General features: G+C 44.0%; 3 protein-coding genes and 1 long non-coding RNA gene across 11 annotated transcripts; 2 read left to right on the top strand and 2 right to left on the bottom strand.

Annotated features, from left to right (window-relative positions):
• Positions 1-338: 338 nt before the first annotated feature.
• Positions 339-4,316, bottom strand: fam234a (family with sequence similarity 234 member A). The gene is made up of 12 exons (XM_088359145.1): positions 4,164-4,316; positions 3,383-3,675; positions 3,205-3,315; positions 2,944-3,126; positions 2,728-2,852; positions 2,521-2,653; positions 2,277-2,409; positions 2,070-2,210; positions 1,780-1,861; positions 1,493-1,645; positions 1,339-1,435; positions 339-1,274 (listed from the first exon to the last, which is right to left on the bottom strand). Exons 2-12 carry the CDS (start codon positions 3,645-3,647, stop codon positions 1,063-1,065), a joined length of 1,635 nt encoding a protein of 544 aa, XP_088215271.1. The 5' UTR covers positions 3,648-3,675; positions 4,164-4,316; the 3' UTR covers positions 339-1,062.
• On the top strand, positions 4,296-9,235 carry luc7l (LUC7-like (S. cerevisiae)). Of its 4 annotated transcripts, none has more exons than XM_088359153.1 (11): positions 4,297-4,786; positions 5,759-6,209; positions 6,690-6,784; positions 6,850-6,948; positions 7,054-7,164; positions 7,243-7,386; positions 7,492-7,668; positions 7,742-7,830; positions 7,913-7,942; positions 8,009-8,164; positions 8,230-9,235. In XM_088359153.1, the coding sequence occupies exons 2-11, from the start codon at positions 6,200-6,202 to the stop codon at positions 8,342-8,344; spliced, it is 1,026 nt and encodes a 341-aa protein (XP_088215279.1). In that variant the 5' UTR covers positions 4,297-4,786; positions 5,759-6,199; the 3' UTR covers positions 8,345-9,235. The 4 variants fall into 4 exon arrangements, with proteins under 4 accessions (XP_088215277.1, XP_088215279.1, XP_088215278.1 ...); XM_088359154.1 differs by lacking the exon at positions 4,297-4,786 and having other exon boundaries at positions 5,759-5,829; positions 6,127-6,209; XM_088359151.1 differs by lacking the exon at positions 5,759-6,209 and having other exon boundaries at positions 4,296-4,786.
• On the bottom strand, positions 8,554-15,877 carry eps8l1b (EPS8 signaling adaptor L1b). Of its 5 annotated transcripts, none has more exons than XM_088359138.1 (19): positions 15,711-15,877; positions 14,394-14,449; positions 14,160-14,318; positions 13,797-13,946; positions 13,644-13,720; positions 12,493-12,638; positions 12,384-12,430; positions 12,184-12,310; positions 12,022-12,110; positions 11,874-11,948; positions 11,326-11,474; positions 10,921-11,065; positions 10,725-10,762; positions 10,549-10,654; positions 10,349-10,474; positions 10,105-10,255; positions 9,881-10,046; positions 9,593-9,725; positions 8,554-9,518 (listed from the first exon to the last, which is right to left on the bottom strand). In XM_088359138.1, the coding sequence occupies exons 2-19, from the start codon at positions 14,421-14,423 to the stop codon at positions 9,432-9,434; spliced, it is 2,001 nt and encodes a 666-aa protein (XP_088215264.1). In that variant the 5' UTR covers positions 14,424-14,449; positions 15,711-15,877; the 3' UTR covers positions 8,554-9,431. The 5 variants fall into 5 exon arrangements, with proteins under 5 accessions (XP_088215264.1, XP_088215261.1, XP_088215265.1 ...); XM_088359135.1 differs by having other exon boundaries at positions 10,725-10,765; positions 15,711-15,876; XM_088359139.1 differs by having other exon boundaries at positions 10,725-10,765; positions 12,526-12,638; positions 15,711-15,876.
• On the top strand, positions 10,323-13,975 carry LOC148382714 (uncharacterized). The gene is made up of 5 exons (XR_015853889.1): positions 10,323-10,504; positions 10,704-11,088; positions 11,162-11,214; positions 11,292-12,444; positions 13,813-13,975. It is a non-coding gene; the product is annotated as an uncharacterized LOC148382714 (long non-coding RNA).
• Positions 15,878-17,347: the final 1,470 nt, after the last annotated feature.

Here is a 17,347-nt window from a genome sequence, read left to right as displayed (position 1 = left end):
TTATGCCGCATTAGGAATTTGGTGTGTTTCCTTGTCAAGAGTACATTTTTATGTAGTATTAGAATTCTGAGTAATTTAATGCCATGCTGTAGTAGCTGAATAATTTAATGCCATACTTTACTAGGTTTCATTAGACTATATGATGCCGAGTTGTACGTGACTGAAACCAACAAACATGTCCAAGTTTCGCGGTCAACTGCGCATGTGCGGTAAAGTACAGTGTCCCAGCAATAACCTTTAAGGTCAACCTGTATCGCGGTTCACTTTATTTTTTTACGATATTACTGTATCTTGTTTTAATCTGTGTGCAGGATGAGTGGACTCACTAGACAGTTCCAGATGTTTAAAAATCCTTTTAATAGTAAACAAATTTGAACTTTAGGAGAAACCCCAGCTTGTCTTAAAAGAAACACAATTTCCAATATAAATATACAGCAAAACAAATATTTTCCTATGAATATAAATCTCAAATACACTGTAAATCTGATTGATAAGGCGCTACAACCACACTGCAAGAACTCACTGCCTCAGTGAATGTTGAAAATCAAACCACACAGAGCAGATCTGTAACAATCGGCGGAATAGTTCAAGTTGAAATGTTCACGTTTAAGGCTGTTCTAGTATTAAATATTACAGTAATTAACCTCCACTAACCTTTGAAGCACTAGTGTGAAACAATTGCATATATCTGCACAATAATGTTTTTTTTTTTTTATAAATGGAAAAGAAATAATTGCATTGCTGAAAGAAAGTGCAAGAAGTTAAAATACAGCAAGAGTTGTGATGATTTCTCAGCAGGCAGCATGACTGTCAGGGAAAACAGCAGTTTAGACGCAAACCACCTCAGCCTAATACGTTATTTTTTAACTTGCCGTCACAAATGTAATAAAAAAAATTGGTTAAATTTGCTTTTTCCTGTTTCCTGAAGAGAGGCCAAGGCAATTACACCATCAGGCTAACCGTGTGTTATCTATGCAAATTCACAGCCTGCAAAAGAAACACTTGACACAGTAGGAATGAACAGAAAAGCGGCAAAAAAAATCCAAACTGTCGACGATCGATTCAGTTATCGCTGAAGCGCAGTCGGTTAAAGGCCTCTTTGATGTCGCCGTCCGTGTCGGCGGCCTCGCTGCGGCCGACGGGGAGCACCTTGCTCCCGGGCACGTCGCTCTTCAGCTTCCACTTACTGAGAACCACCGTGCCTTCCGTGTCCTTGGCGTCGGGACCCGACAGCAGGATGAAGGCGGCGTGGCGTCCTCTCTCCATCAACGTTGCTGCCGTAAAAAAACGTCATTTGTCGACAACTGTCATTCGACATGTCACCACACAACGCAATACCTTTAAATGTAACGATGTGGTCCGTCATTTTTTCAGACTCGAGCAGCACGTTGGAATAGAGAGGATGCAGCATGTAAGAACGACGTTCGCCGGGAACCTGAAAGAAGATGTACAGTGAGCATTGTGAAGATTTTTTTTCTCACAGGAGACTTACAGAGGAGTTGGCCTGAATGGGCAGCAGCCCCCAGAACACAAAGATGGAAATGGAGTTGGTGGTGTGTACGGAGGTGGGTCCAGGTGAATTGGCGCTGGACAGGAGCTCCACTTCCCACAGAACGTCACCGGACTTCCCATCTAGGATCACCACCTAGCAAGAGGCAAGGAGTTAAATTCCTGACCAAGCTGCAACAGGTAAAGTACAATTTGATTTGTTCTGAGATTAGCTGTCACGAGACTTTGGGGGCACAAAGTAGTCCCACATCCATTTTTTTTTTAACTTGCCCTCTTGGTGGAGTTGTCCATGTCCTCCTCAAGCGCAATATCAAGTACGCCATCTTTATTGAAGTGACCAAAGCCAGGGTCCCTAAATTGATGACATCACAGAGGGAAGGAGGGGGCGTACTTTTTATCTAAAATTCAAACCCGAGTCAAACTAATTATAACATACTTGTTAAATGCAAGCAAACTACTGGAATAAAAAAAAAAAAGTGTTGGAAGTGTGATCATTTGGTTTTTTTTTTGCAAACCACAAGAGGGCGCACATGTGTTTTGTATGAATACAAAATAGTCACCTGAAGACTGAGGTGGTGTTGAACTTCCACAAAGGCTGCAGTGTCTTTCCATCTATTAAAACCACATCACTGCCCGTCACCAGGATCAAGTTGGATGACGGCGCCGTGTCTGTTCTCACCACACGCCTCAGCAAGTCAGACCTCCATAAAAAGCCGCTCGAGTTAGAACGGCGGACGTGCCACGCGAGTGCGGTCGAGGCTCCTTACTCGTAAACTGGTACCGATCCAGATGCGGCCGCAGCTTCCCTCTTCATTTGTTTCTTCTCCTTGAAGCCCGCCTCAAGCCCTTCTTTGGCTTCTTTGGCAATCCTCCACAGGGCCAGTCCGTACAAGCCGGTGTCTGGAAAATACACAAGCGAAATATTAGAAGCGTGCAAACAGCAAGTCAAAACTTTGTAAGTCATTTTGCATTCTGTTGGTGTGTTGGAAAAATAATACTGTATTCACAAACCGTTTTGAAGCAGCAGATAAAAAGTGCCCTCCCCGTTCTTATGGAGAAGATGAGCGGATGTTTCTGTGGTGTTCAGAGCCACCGTTGATCCAATCTGGATGCCTGTCTTTCCTGAGATGAACACCAGTTGAGTCTACAGGTATAAGAAAAAAATTAGTTGGCTGTTGTTGGTGAACACAAACACACATTGAGTGTAATATTATTTACCTTGGTGCTATCAGATGCCACTAAGGCTATGTCGCTGACCTTGTCCCCATCCAGATCTGGAACACTGAGCACGGGCAGGCTGCTTTGCAAACCAGGAGGCTGAGGCTGCTGCCACCTGACCTCCCCTGATGACACACACACACACACACATCACGGGACTATTGCTGCCCACTGTTTTTTCACTCAACCTCTCGATTTAAAGGTGATCACCATTACCGTTGGATTTATCCAGCGCTGACAGCCGGTCGGAATGGAACAGCAGACAGTCCCATTCCTCTCCCGTCTTTGTGTCCAGGCCACACTGGGCCCAGTGGAAGTCGGGATCCAGCGGGCGATCCCACAAGGTTTCTCCGTCTGTCCCATCCACTGCCATCATGAACACACATGGTGACGGCAGACCTGCGGAAAGGCCCAAAGTAATTCTCTCATTTGTCTTCTTTGAATTATTGATTTCAATCATTAAGATCATCATCTTACCAGCATTCCCGCATGTATTGTTCAGACTAACTTCGGTGCTCTTGACCACGAGCAGGACATCCTTCACCTTGTCTTTGCTCGTATCTTCAAACACTAACACGTCATACGTTTCTAGGGCAAAAGAGAAGATCATTGAATCCCAAATGATTATGCCATCAATAATTGAGAATATACACACCCGCGTCAATAAATGTCCTATTCCAGGAAGCAAGATACTGAGGTCTGACAGGACAGGGGATAATGAAGGAGAAGGCAAAGACCACTGTGAGGCAGAGGAACAAGGAGAGGAAGAAGACGGCCGTCCGCCAGTGGGTGAGTTTGGAAAGCCCCAGCACTTCCTTGTAGCCTCGCTTGAGTTCTGTCGCTGGCGGCGTTGCCGTCTCCACGCCATCTTCTCCGCTCTTCAGGGGATCACCCTCAGTGGGACTGTCCGTCGTCTCCATTGTCCTATTGGTGCATCACTGCATAAATCTGAGACAAGCAAAATTCATTTCGTCAATCTGCAGCATTGCATCAACACTACCATTAAAAAAATAACCAAGGCCGATGTGGCATTTCCAGCTATTTCTGCTGCGTCTACCTTTTTAAAATGTGAGCCTATTGATGCAAGCCAACAGTCACTTCCAGATGCTTCTAAGGACAACAAGCTCGGACTAGCTCAACCAGTATTTATAATACTCACAGGGGTACAAGAGATCAATTGTTTTATATTGCACATTTGGAATACCTAGTTAGTAGAAAAGCTGGTGATAAATCGTTGACTGCACGGCAACGAGGCTCGTTTTGTGGAGTTTTTAGCATGGAAAAGTTCTCGTTTCTACAGTTGGTTAACTTGTTGAGCAAAATCGCCAAGGTTTTTTTGTTGCTTTTTTGTTGCACGACAGCTGCAATACGAGTACCCGCGAAAGGTTGCGTCATATAAACGAGGATTTAGTTGAAATCGATATGTTTTGACTCACCTTCAAGCGTCGTCTCGCGAATGTTTAGCTCAAAGACAGGCTTGTCACTCGAACCCAAGCAGGAAAAAAAAAAATCACGACCCTCTGTGTTTTAACCCCGAATTTGTCTATCGGGTAGAACGTGCTATTGCGGTTATTATAAAAACGTAAAGATCCATGATCATGTATATTTGTCAGTCATATTAATTCAAACAGCCAAATTGTAAATTTCTTGGGCAACGCCTTACACAATTAATTGGTAGATTTGTTTTAGCGGTGTTGCCTGAAAGCAAAATTAGGACAAAAATAAAATAGGTTCCCAAAGCGCCGCTTTGATTGGATGGAAGTACACACAGCAAGCTCCACTTTGATTGGACAATATTCCTGTTCTCGCACGCGTCTATTGGTCCATCTCGCGGAACTTGGACACGGGATTTGACGTGATTTCCCCTATAAAAAAAAAAACTCGAGAACGTCTGGTAACGGCGATGCTCGACCGAATGTCTATTTTTCACATCTACAATTAATTGGAAAGCACTATTTTTTACCTGCTTTTTAGTTTTCGACGAAAGAGTCAGCAACAATGTCCGCCCAAGCTCAAATGCGAGCTTTGCTCGACCAGCTGATGGGAACGGCGAGGGATGGTGAGTCGCCGTTTGCATGCTAGGCTAGCCCAGTTAGCTTGAGCGCGCTAGCCAAGATGGAGCCAGTGGTGAGGCAGGCTTGTGTTGGCTTGTGATGGGCAGGCCTGCGTGAATGCAAACAAGGGCTCAACTTCATGTCTACCTGCGTACGTCACACGGTTTCATGTTTGTATCCATGGAGCTTGTCTTTTTCAATAAAACCGAGTTATCAAGAACGACCCCCTGCCGTGTTATATAAATATGTTTTTTCAGCTATGGCTAGTTTCAATTGGCTTACGATGGAGCGCGAGAGAGACCGAACACTTATAAAACTGACAAAAATGTGAACGTATGGATTAAAAAATAGTTAAAATTAGATTCAAAGTGTCACGATTTTACTCCTTAAAGTGATTTTATACTCCAATAACAATATGTATCATGTTTTTCCCTTGAAATTAATATACTTTTTCTTGGATCTTTTCTCCATTTCTTTATTTATTTATTAAATACATATATAGACTACACACTCTTTAGATTGAACACTTCTAGACAAAAGTAAGAAACCAAGCATTCATGACCTTCAGGGTCTGGTCTATTCTTCTATAAAGCCATCCAAAGGATGGTCACAGATACTACAGTAGAATGTACGAATGACTTAAAAAATAGTTAGTTTCTGTCAATCCGATGAAGAATACCAGTGTAGCATCGGATTTTGCGTCAGATTGAAATGAAATCAAAATGGAATTATCCACCATTTGGATACAAACATCACCACAGAAATTTCTTGCTGAGTCTCACAGTAGGCTTAAGGCATATTGCTGGCCTGCGTTATTAAAATGGAGATTCACCCTAACAGTCACACGTGTGGGTTGTCGTCCTAAGTGTTAATGAATGTATGTGTGTGCGCGTGTGATGAAATTATCAGCAAATTCTTCCCATGCCTATGTTGCATACAAACTGAACAATTGTGGCCCCTTTATTTTATTCATTAAGGTTCAGTGTATCTTTGCCAGCCTACATCAATCTGCAAAGGAGTTGCAGAAAAGCCTCATGTTCATCGAGCCGTGAGTCACACATAATTTTTAAAGCTGTTATGATCAATATCCAAACAGTATATGTTTGCCTATCGGAAGTCATTATAGCCTGTTTTTTTTTTTTTATTAATTTTTTTAAGGTATGAAATTTGGTGTAGTGTTAAGCTGCTATCTGGTCATGCTGAATGAACACTTAAAAAAAACACTTCTCAGCAGAAACCAGTTGACATCTTTTTTATTTTTTATTTTTTTACTCAGACGAGACAAACACTTTACACACATCATTTTCGCTCTGACTCTTGTATGACTCCCAACTTCTTACCACAGGTTTGGCAAGAAAACTGTTCCCTTTTTTACTTTCCCACAGCCGGTTTAAAATTCTGCAGCTGAAGGCTTGAAGATGCAGAAGGGTACAGTATGTGGTGCAGATCGCAGTGTGTATAAACCTACTTTCTGTCAATGTTTCATGTCTGTAAACGGCTCGGCCGGGACTACGTGATTTGCATTTGTAACCTATGTGTTGACGTGCCACGTAAAACATACCGAATGATGCCCATGAGGACACGGAGCCTTAAAACAAGCTCAACTGAGACTTGAGGTTCTGCTCTTGTGATATAATCTTTGAGGCCTGGGTAAGTCACAATGAGGCCACACATTGCCTCGTGTAACTTCACACTTACGCCAACAGAGGCAACGTTTCTTCAATTACTCATTTGACACGCTAATGACCAAGACGACGTTCTTGTGGTAGTTTTGGGATCGGACCGAGCGAGGGCAGCTATTGTGACGCGGGTGCCATACATTGTAAACGAGGAAGTCAGATAAGCTGAAGCTTGGCCCTTATTAGTACATGAGGTCGTTCTCACAGGATGCCTTCTGGACTCTTTCAGGGGACGAGACGCGGCAGAGGGTCAAGTACTCGGACGAGCGAGTCTGCAAAAGTCACCTCCTCGACTGCTGTCCGCATGACATCCTGTCCGGAACCGTAAGTGTCGAGATTTTTATTGTCCAGTTTAAATTTATTCTTAAGCTTACATGTTGTATATTTAGCGCATGGACCTGGGAGAGTGCACCAAGATCCACGACCTGGCGCTTCGAGCAGACTATGAAATTGCCTCCAAGGAGCGAGAGCTCTTTTTTGAGCTGGATGTAAGTGACGTCGCCACAAGGAAAATAGCTCTCGGCGCACGTCTTGTTTCTTTTGTTTCGTTTTGCTTTTAATGTGACCGACCTGTGGCTCTTCTCCTTCCAAAGGCTGTGGACCACTTGGAGTCCTTCATCGCCGACTGCGACCGCAGAACGGAACTGGCCAAGAAACGTCTGGCCGAGACTCAAGAGGAGATCAGTGCTGAAGTGGCGGCCAAGGTTTGTTTTTATTAAAAAGAAAAAAAAAAGTAATGTGGTGTCAGGTTTTCCTCAAGCTGCTGTTAATGGGTGCCGCAGGCGGAGAAGGTCCACGAGTTGAACGAGGAAATCGGGAAGCTCCTGGCAAAGGCCGAGCAACTCGGAGCGGAGGGAAACGTGGAGGAATCCCAGAAGGTGCTACAGGAAGTGGAGAAGGTCCGCAGTAGGAAGAAGGATGCAGAGGTGAGGCTGTGGCGGTTTTAAAATCAAATGCATGTTTCACAATAAATCAACTGATATGAATTTATGCTTCCGCTCCCACGTTCCTATCTTTGCGTCATCTTCCAGGAGGAATACAGAAATTCCATGCCGGCCTCCAGTTTCCAACAGCAAAAGCTTCGCGTTTGCGAGGTGTGCTCGGCTTATCTGGGCCTCCACGACAACGACCGCCGTCTGGCCGACCACTTTGGCGGCAAGCTCCACCTGGGCTTCATCCAGATCAGAGAGAAGCTGGACCAGCTCAAGGTGCGTGTGTGCCCGTGAAGCTCTTCACATTACTCAAGAAGTTACATGAAGTCTCAACTTTTCTTGTCATCAGAAAACCGTTGTGGACAAGCAGGAAAAACGAAACCAGGATCGGCTCAAGAGACGGGAAGAAAGGGAGAAGGAGGAAAAGATGAAAAAGCGGTAAGGGAGGGCCAATGTTACAATGGCTTTGTGCTTTTTGTATACTTTATTCTTCTTGAACTTCTTTGTGTTCTCTTCCAAGGACGAGATCCCGCAGCAGGGAACATAAAAGGTAAGCGACTCAAAGAAATCCCGCTCGGACAGGAATGGCTTGTTCTCAAACGTCTTTTTTTTTTAGGTCTGGTTCTCGCGACCGGAGGAGGCGCCGCTCGCGCTCCTCGTCCCGAGACAAGCGCCGCTCGCGCTCTCGCTCCCGGGACAGGAAGAGGCGACAGAGGTCCCGCTCCCGAAGCCGAGGCCAACGTCACAGCCACGAGCACGGCTCCAGACACAAGTACAACCCATCTCAACTTATCTTTTTGAGGTTGGTGGCCAACTTTTAAAATCCTTTGCTGGCAGGTCATCCAGAGACCGCGAGCACTCGTCCAGAGACAAGTCGCAAGGCCGCGAGCGGCGGGACGGCGTCAACGGCCGGTCGGACTCTCGCAGAGCAGACGACAGAGAAGACCCGTGAAGGCCAACGTCCATCTCACATAACACCCACCACCTTGTTGTCCGTTTGTGTTCTTATAGTCCCCTAGACTCGTTTTTCTTTACTTTGACTCATAAAAGAAAAAATCTCCATTCAATATTAAATCTCTCATATGTCAAGCCACCTTTTGTTACGCCTCCGTAATTTGGTGGCCTTCCTTTATCCAATGAACAGTGACGTCAGAGACCTCATACATTTGTCAATATTATTTTAATCCGTTTCTTTTACGATACAGGATCTGACTATGGAATGTGTGCTTTAGTTTACTGTTCCCTCGTTCAAATTTTTAGAAACACCCTTAAGTCCCTTTACACCTCAACCATGTTTTCTCCTCCAGTGTAGTCTAATTTCTTTTCAAGGGGGGCAGTACGTACCGAGTAAATTAAAAAGTGGTCTGGTGGGGGTTAAAAAAAAATAATAAATTGTTGGAAATGTTTGCGAGTTAGTCATTTGTTAACTGATTTAAAAATCCAAACGTTCACCATTTATAGAAAGCTCATTTGAGTTAGTGTCGGCAAGTGAAGCAGAAATGTTGTACACGCCATTTAAAAGAAATAAACTGCTTTGTAATTACATGCAAACAGATTGTAACGGCTGCGTCGGTTTACAAAGTGTCATCTGGTTCCTCTGGGGTTCATTAAAAAAAAATCTGTTCTCAATGAAATCATATTAAAGGCATTATTGCATTTTGATCATTTCTTAAGTTCCCCAAAACAATGCTGGGTTGCTTTCCTAACACTCGAATTTGAGTAGATTGGGTTCAGGCAGTAAAATGTGTCAGAAAGAGCTTCTGGTGTTATTCTTACCAAGTGTTGGTCATAAGAGTGTACTTTTCATTGTATTTGAATAAAGTCTTGCATTTAATTTGCTCAATATTACGGTAAAATCTACATTGAACTATATAAGTTAGCGATATATATATATACTTGCGTTAAATACAAAACAGAAATGTGGCACAGTGATCTTCACAGGCAGGAGCTTGGCAGCACACTATTTTCAGGTATGTACTGTATATATTATTGTAATAATAATCATGCTATGCTATAAAGTCCATCTGTGAGGCCTCCGCTCACAATGTGCTGCTCTCCAGTTTCAGATCCACCTTCATTTTCTGCTTCTCCATGACAGCCTCCAGCTCTGTGGCCCTCCGAGCATCCTGGGAGAAACAACAGATGCCATTAGGACCAAGAAGCAATGTAGATAATGTGCAGGGAATGAATTCCAGGTCACCTCCAGCAGTGCTCGCTGCACCGCCATCTGGCTGTACACCCGAGCGCCTTCATCTGGAATAACTTCACGCAGCTCGTCCTTGCTGAGCGAGAAGAGTTGAGCGCCCGTCAAGACCCCCAAACACGTCACCGTCCTGAGGGAGCACAAGAACTCAGGTGAGCTGCCATGCCTGAAGTTTTTTTTTTTTTCCAGGGCTATGGTTCTAAGTGGCCACCAGATAGCGCCAAAGCAAAACCAACTGTTTAGTTTCATGAACCGTGTAAAAAAAAAAAAAAAAAAAGCTCTCACGGTTCACTGAAGCCTTTCCCAGCGAGCCAAGACGCCACTTCCTCAGGTGTGGAATGGTAGTCGAGAGGAAGGGAGGTTTCTGCTGATCGAGGGATGATCAGAGGCTTGCTGTTGATGGCCTTTCCGTTAGTCAGCCTCAGGAGCAGCTCGTCATTCACCATCATGACTGGAAACAACAATGCACATCAGCAGGCACCGAAGGTTTCCTCGAACATAACATCTACCTTTATCGTCCTCTGCTGCAGGAGCATGCTGGCTGTAGGTGGGCACACTCTGTGGAACACGTGCGGAGAGGTTCGGGCGTGCCATGGGCTGGCTGGGTGCGGCTGGGGTGAAAGTCTTGGCCATCTGAGGTGGGGGCGGAGCCTGGGGGATCTGAGGAATATTTGGTGTGACGTCACAGTCTCACCCGTCAGTGTCATTCCCTAAAATTCCTAGGGAGCGATTACATTTACGTCGAGGCCTTACTGTGGGCGGCTTGACAGTGACGGGACCCTCCGCGTGAGTAACTGGCTCCAAGATGTTGAAGGGAACGAAGCCCACCTGGTTGAAGCGATTGCGGCACTTCCACCAGCGCTTGGATGACTCCAGCACCTGTCAAAGAGAAAACGGAACCGTCAGATGGTGAGCAACTTGAGTGGTGGGCTCCGCTCCGGTGTTCAAAGTACCTCAAGCGTCTCTCCTTGTTGCACTGAAAGTTCAGTGTTGTTCCTGGCGATGAAGTCATAACTGCAGCTGTAGACTTTTTCAGACTCTGGAGAGCCTCCCGTGTCTCTGTCGGGGGATTATGATATGAGATTTTTTTTTGCAAATTATTTTGCAGATCACATCTTGGTGGACTTACATCTCATCACCGATGTGGCTGTTGACTTGCTGTTGCTCCTGCTGTCAAAAACAGATGACGTTGCGGAAAGTAAAGATGGATGGTGGTGACAAGGCTTAGAATGCCCATGTAGGTCATAAAGTATTTAGGACACAACAAATGAAATCTCAAACTCTTCTAAACTCAGTGCACATAAGCCTTACGCAGCATTCTGTACCTCTTGTTTGAGCCGGAGGGCTTCGTGTGTGTGCTGCGACTCCACCGGATCCTCCCAGACCTTCCCATCCGCCCAGAACTTCTCGGGCTTCCAGCCGTCCAGGAACACGGGCGTGTATGGAGCGATGGGCCCTCTGAGCTCCGAGCTGATGGCATACAAAGAGAATCGGTATCATAAATTCACTTTAGTTGTCATATTGTGAAAGAGTTTTATCTTCATGCCTGTGTTATACCGCCCCCAGCTGGCCAAGGGTTGCACACCAGAAGGACCCTTGCCAGTGGGAAAAGATTTGCGGTAATGAAATTCTTATCTCAAGGCACTTCTGTATTTCTATCTCCAAACTCCAAATGAATAATCTCCCTGCTTATCAGCCCCCGACGACGGCGGACAACAGGCTGCACCTACCGAGCGTGCGTCCAATTTGGACCCAGGGACGTCCACAGTGTCCTCTCCTCCACGTTCAGGTTCTCTTGCAGCAACGTCACGGCAGCGCCGGTCAAGGCGGGGCTGGACACGGAGGCCGCCAGAGCCGGCCCCCCTGTCGTCTTCACCATCTGGACACACCCAGATAAGACAAACAAACCACTGTTCACATGCACGCTCTGATAAGCACCACGCTAGGTTCACACACGAACACTCTTTTCATACAATTACGCACTAGCGGCTAAATATATAGCATTAGTGAATCATAGCATGAATCACGGTCGGGCAAAGGTTACGACGATTTGTTTTTGCTTAGCACGTGAAATGTGTCATCTCCAGAGCTTTATCTCATTCGCTTACATCTCTTATATAGTTTGGACGAACACGTGAGGAACAGGCAAATTGCTGACTCGGCAATTAAAACGATGATTCGCTTGGAGGTATTATAATTAAATTATAATTATATAAATATACTCGTTAAAATGAATAATATTATTATGTACAGTCAAGTTTGAGGATGATGCACTCACCATATCCAGAGGTTTAAATACGTGATGAACAAGGTCCTCAGAGGAAGGATTGGCTATGGCTGATTTCAAACGGGCCTACGCAGAAGAACACGCCGATCAAAAAGCAAGAAGAAAACAAAAAAAAAAATAGACATGGTGGAAGACAGACCAATAGACTGAAGCAATATTTGAATTTCTGGAAGATATCGACAAATTCCTCTTCGGGTGGCGGCCTGGCTTTCACCGTGAGCAGATCTTCTGCTTGAACAAATGATCAGAAGTGGCAAACAAAAATACTAAAATAGTGACCGATGAAGCAAAGTCGTTTTACCTTCAGCGCTCTGCTTTTTGCTTTTCTTCTTCTTCTTCCTCTGGTTGAGCACGATGGCGGCCTCGGCGGTCTGCTGCAGCTTGGACATGAAACTCTCGATGTCATCAAAGCAGTGATTGAGGATGTCCTGGAGAAGACAAAGCGGCTCTTTCAACGGGTGCCCCGAGACGAGACCGTGTCGAAAAAAGGCGGAGGCGTACCACTTCTCGCTCGGCTCGAAGCAACGACACGTCTGGGCCTCCGTTGGCTGCCGTGAGAGAGGTCAGATGATGTCATTCATTCACTTCCATTTTACCATTCCAGTATCACCTGAAACCGTATGAACGAAGATGCCTTTCTGACCTCTTGGTCCAGGGTAAGGCGGGGGGTTGATTGGCGGGGCATTGGGAGCGTGCGCGATCGGATGGCTCGGAATGCCGTAGGGGTCGATCATGTCTGCGTCGTCGTGGGAAAACCTTCGGGGGGAGAAGGTAAGCATTAAAACTCGACGACCATGGTGGCTGCTGACTCTGTCATTTTTGTGGATATTCACACAGAGTTCTGACAACAACCTTTACTAAAATATTTAAAAAATAATCTCACAAATGTATATTCACTAACATAATGTTGATGTCTTCTCAGTTTCCTCACAAATGTACAAACCCAGTGTGACCTTTATGTTCTCTGAATGACAAGAGGTGGATACACAGGTTATCTGGAATTTCTGCTCTGTACCTATAACAGGCGCTTTTTTTTTTTTAATTAAATCAATTATAATATTGGGGCCAATGATTGACAGTGATTGGGAGTCACTATTATCAACTCAAAAGTACGCATGTCATTTAAAATTTCAAAGGCAAAAGAATAGTTAGCTCTATTTTTGTCGTGCAGTGTGGATGCAAATAACTACCAGAAATCACTTCCCGCATTTAAATGACTTCCCTACCCGGAAGTAACCGCGTCAATCTTTCTTACCCGGTAACGAGTCCCTCTGCTTGTCTTTGGAAAATATATAAGGGGGTAATCCAAAACCAAGCACCCTGAAACTACTGCGAGGTCATCCTCTCCGCTGCACCTTGTGCCTTTCTCCACAATGGCCGAGCTGTCTCTGTCACACCTTCTCCAGTTATGTGGGAACCGGTAGAACAGGTTGCTCTCTTACAGCTGTTTACACTGCCCTCCCTCTCCGGCGCACACGCACCGATGGTAACTGTAGCGCCGCTTTGAGTCAGCATAATGGCGGCAGGAGGTGGGCTCTTTTTGTCTTCACTGACCCCTAAGCACAATGCGTAACCACGACAGTCTTCTCAATCACATTGGGGACGGTCTAAAAATGGATTTTACGATAGTTTTTTTTTTCTTCTTGCAAACAGGCTTGGCTAAGGAAGTCAAATTAACCTTTGTATCCAATTGTTGCTGTTCATTACCAGAAAAAATGACAATGATTACACTCATGAGGACATTTAGATCATTGACTGTACCTGATTGAATCAGAACTGGTCCTACTCTGGCCCGACTTGGAAACGGCCTTCGTGATGTTGTCGCAGACTTGCTCTGCCTGCGTGAGTGCAAAACTAAAAATAAAAACCTGAGCCGGTCATCTGAAAACACGCTGGCAATTTAATGCTCCCCACCTTCATGTTCTCACAGTTGAAGAAGAGAACATCTGGTTTCTTCTCATTGGGGCTTTGGCACACCAGGAGAAGGAGCGACGGGAAGAGCTCCTCGGCGTTAACCGACTCGCAGCGGAAGATGGAGTCCAAGTAATACTTCTCCAGCTCCTCCTGCATACCAAAATAATAATCTTGAGACATTTTTGTTTTGCTCATTTAGAGCCTCGTTGCCATTTCGGAAGCTGTATAAAAAAGTTCCACCTGCAACACTTCTAAAGGTAAGCCCCGAGTTCGGTTTCATCGATTTTGTGGGGCTTTGTTTTCTAAGTTTCGCACATCTAGCATGAGATAACTCAGCCCAACTCGAATGTTTTATCTACCCGCCTTAGTCTGAATGTCTCGGAGATAAACGGCATCAGAGCCGAGATCCAGTAGCATGTGTTGACTCCACAACTTGTTGCCCCGAGCTAGCTGGAGGAGCCGAGACTGGGCCTCCTCCACGGTCTTCACATCTCCTCTCTGGAGGGAGAAGGTGATCAGGTGCTGGACAAACGTAGAAAGGACAAATGAGTCATTCCATACACAATCTCACATGGAGACTTGTGTGATAAGACGTACCTTGACAAAATAGCGTTTGATGTTTGTCATCCTTTGTTCTATTCATGTGTCATTGGCTAAGAATGAGAACATTCAAGAGTCATTTAAGGGTCTGTTTAATCTGGCTCCGAGCCAAAATAATTCCTTGATATCGACAAAACAGCATCAAAGTGCTACTTTTTCCTAAGCATCAATACATTTTCCATTTGGTGGCAAAACAATGAACAGTTAATAAAGACTAAATTAATGTCCCGAGGAATTTGCAGGGGAAATTTGAACTCAACTAGCATCTCGTGTTCTACTTTGAAATCCCGTCTGTATTTGGCACTGGTGCTTTTTTGCATAACATTACACAACAAAAAAAAAATTATTGAATTACCCGACGTCATTGATTCATTCATATCTTCAAAACTCCATGCTGCAAACTGCATTCCCTCAGTCGCTTCTCTCTCATCTCTTAATGATTCCGTCACCAGGTCTGACACCGCGTGGCCCAACCGGTCCGACGGCATCACAGTATTTTCCTATCCACCCTATTTTAAGTGATCATCAGTACAGCACTAGAATTGCTGGTATCGCTCACTCATTAGTATCGCTCGCACTTTCTTCTCCGGGCACTTGAACAGACATTGCTATGAAAGACCCTCAGCTTATATTTTGGGGGACTCATTTCAGTCCACTTCTAAAAGTCCACAGCGTTCAAATTGAGGCCATTTTGATTCATACAAAAATGGCAAAGGCCACTTGGAGGCAGTGTAATGCAGACGGACAGGAATTAAGCCACAAGTAGGATAGTCCTTCTTCGCTCACCATAAACACTATGTTAGTGAGTAGTTATATTATCGTTCAACATGTGTTGCACCACCGTTTGTGTTTAAAGCTCCACATTGCTTCCAAAACCTCAATTGTTTATGCTAAACTATTAGCATGTCAGTAGCATTTTATATTATTAGGATTAAGCTAAACAGGCTTCCCTAAGTGTAATATTGACACTGTACTTGCGATTCCACATTTCCAAACCAAAAGGATGAGAAAAAAAACATATTATCCTTTCCCGTAGATGGTTCCAATCGGCTAATGCATTGTTTTGCCGTTTTGAAATTTTAACACGTTCTTGTCTTTGCTTTTAAAGGTGTGGACGTCATCATGGTTGATTCCAGCTAATCCACCCGCCAAACACTTAAGGTACAAAGACAACAATGACACGGATGGTTTTCCTTTTTTTTGCTATACTGTCAAAGCACCTCTGGCTAGAAATAGATCAATGACACACCATATGTTATTACTGTACATGTTCAACTCAACCATAACTATTTCAAAATATATTCTCAAACTTACCAAAGCCGACACACTTCTATAGCATGATTCCGGACCTTAAAAAACGACGTCCGTGTTATTAAATGAAAAACATACCTGCTGCGAGTGCAGGTAGGACACTCCCCTGAATGCTTTGAGCAGAAGGAGAGGTGTGTCCACTTTTACATTTCCAACCCTGCCCAGCCCGCCTTCACTGGAATTATCTACTCATCTTGTGTGTTGTGTTGACACATGTGTACGTGCGGTTGTTGTAGCCAGGGGCGACATAGAAGGGAGGAAAGTGATGACGCTATGACGAGAATATGAAAAGTGTGTTTTGCAAAACTTTATTGATCTAAATACAAATCATCACAACTTTGACATTTGGTTTTCAAGTGGATCTTCAGGGTGCATCAAAAATACAGTAAGGTACTTTAAACCTTTATATGTTAACTTTATTCTTTTATTCTAATCCTTGGCTGATAACTGCTATTGAGAGCCAATATTTATCTGTAGTAAAAAGTAAAACATCTGCGTGAATCGTACGAGTAATACAAATCCTAGAACTTAAACTTTGTTTATATGCTTTTAAGCCAACCCAATGTTTTTACTACTGTATTAATGATAATCATGTGAATTGAACTACTGCCCTCTAGTGGATGTGCCTCGAATTGTTCTAACATCACTGTCAATAATCATATTAGCGTAAGTTAAATCCCATAATTTGCTTGATGATCCCTCACTGCACACTTTTTTTGTCCTTTGATTGATTTCCCATCGTAAAACCTGTATTTGACTAGCAAAACACGTCCGTGGTAGCAAATGTACAATCCGGAGGGACATTTGTATTATAATTTTGCAAATTAATTCATTGCAAAACAAAGTTTCAGGAGGCGTGTTTGCATTCTGTTTGCTTTAATATGGTGTGATGTGCACTAGATGACCTCAGCTGTCCATTTCGGTTCTTCTAGCCACTGTCTTGAGGGAAATAATAATAATTTATAGTACATTAGATTTGCATTGCGCTTTTCTATGCAAGTTTAGTAAGTGTCACTTTTTACAACGAGCCCCCATAATGGACCAATGAAGGAGATAGGCGGAGTTGGCTCAAGTAGCAGCAAAGAAGCGTCAACTTTAGTTTTTAAGGACATTTACCCGCATAATTCTTTCAACAAATAAGGTATTTACGACCTGTTAACACTTGCAAGTATCCATGACAGATCACGTACGTCATGCGGTGCGTTTTTGGCAATGCCTTCATGTTTTTGTGCGCTGTTTTGACTTTAAAAGCGGCATACGTGGCAGCGTGTGTGACGATGTAGACAGTGCGCTCCGTGAAATTCACTTTTGCGTCACATAGAAGCCTGCCAATGTCAAGAAAATCGATTTTAGGACGTTTCTTTTATTTGGATAATCTCAATAGCATTTCTGAGTCCCTATGATCGGACGTGGTAATAGAAGCTTATTATTGCGTCATTTTACGTATTAGTGTATTTTCCCCTAAGAAAAGTAGTTTACAAAAAGGATTGTTTTAAAAACTGACGAATTTCAAAGGATGTTACGGGGAACTTTCCTTTACGTTACTTATACCAGTAAAAAAACAGTGGAAGTTTTGGAATCGTAGAAAATAAATGTGTTGTCAATGTGAAATACTTTGTGATCTTGTTTTGATACACGCG

Source organism: Syngnathus floridae, chromosome 18 (assembly GCF_059516105.1).
Source record: "Syngnathus floridae isolate MCC-2025c chromosome 18, RoL_Sflo_1.0, whole genome shotgun sequence".
In the NCBI taxonomy this organism is placed as follows: Eukaryota; Metazoa; Chordata; class Actinopteri; order Syngnathiformes; family Syngnathidae; genus Syngnathus; species Syngnathus floridae.
This window is presented reverse-complemented; position numbering and strand designations above follow the sequence as displayed.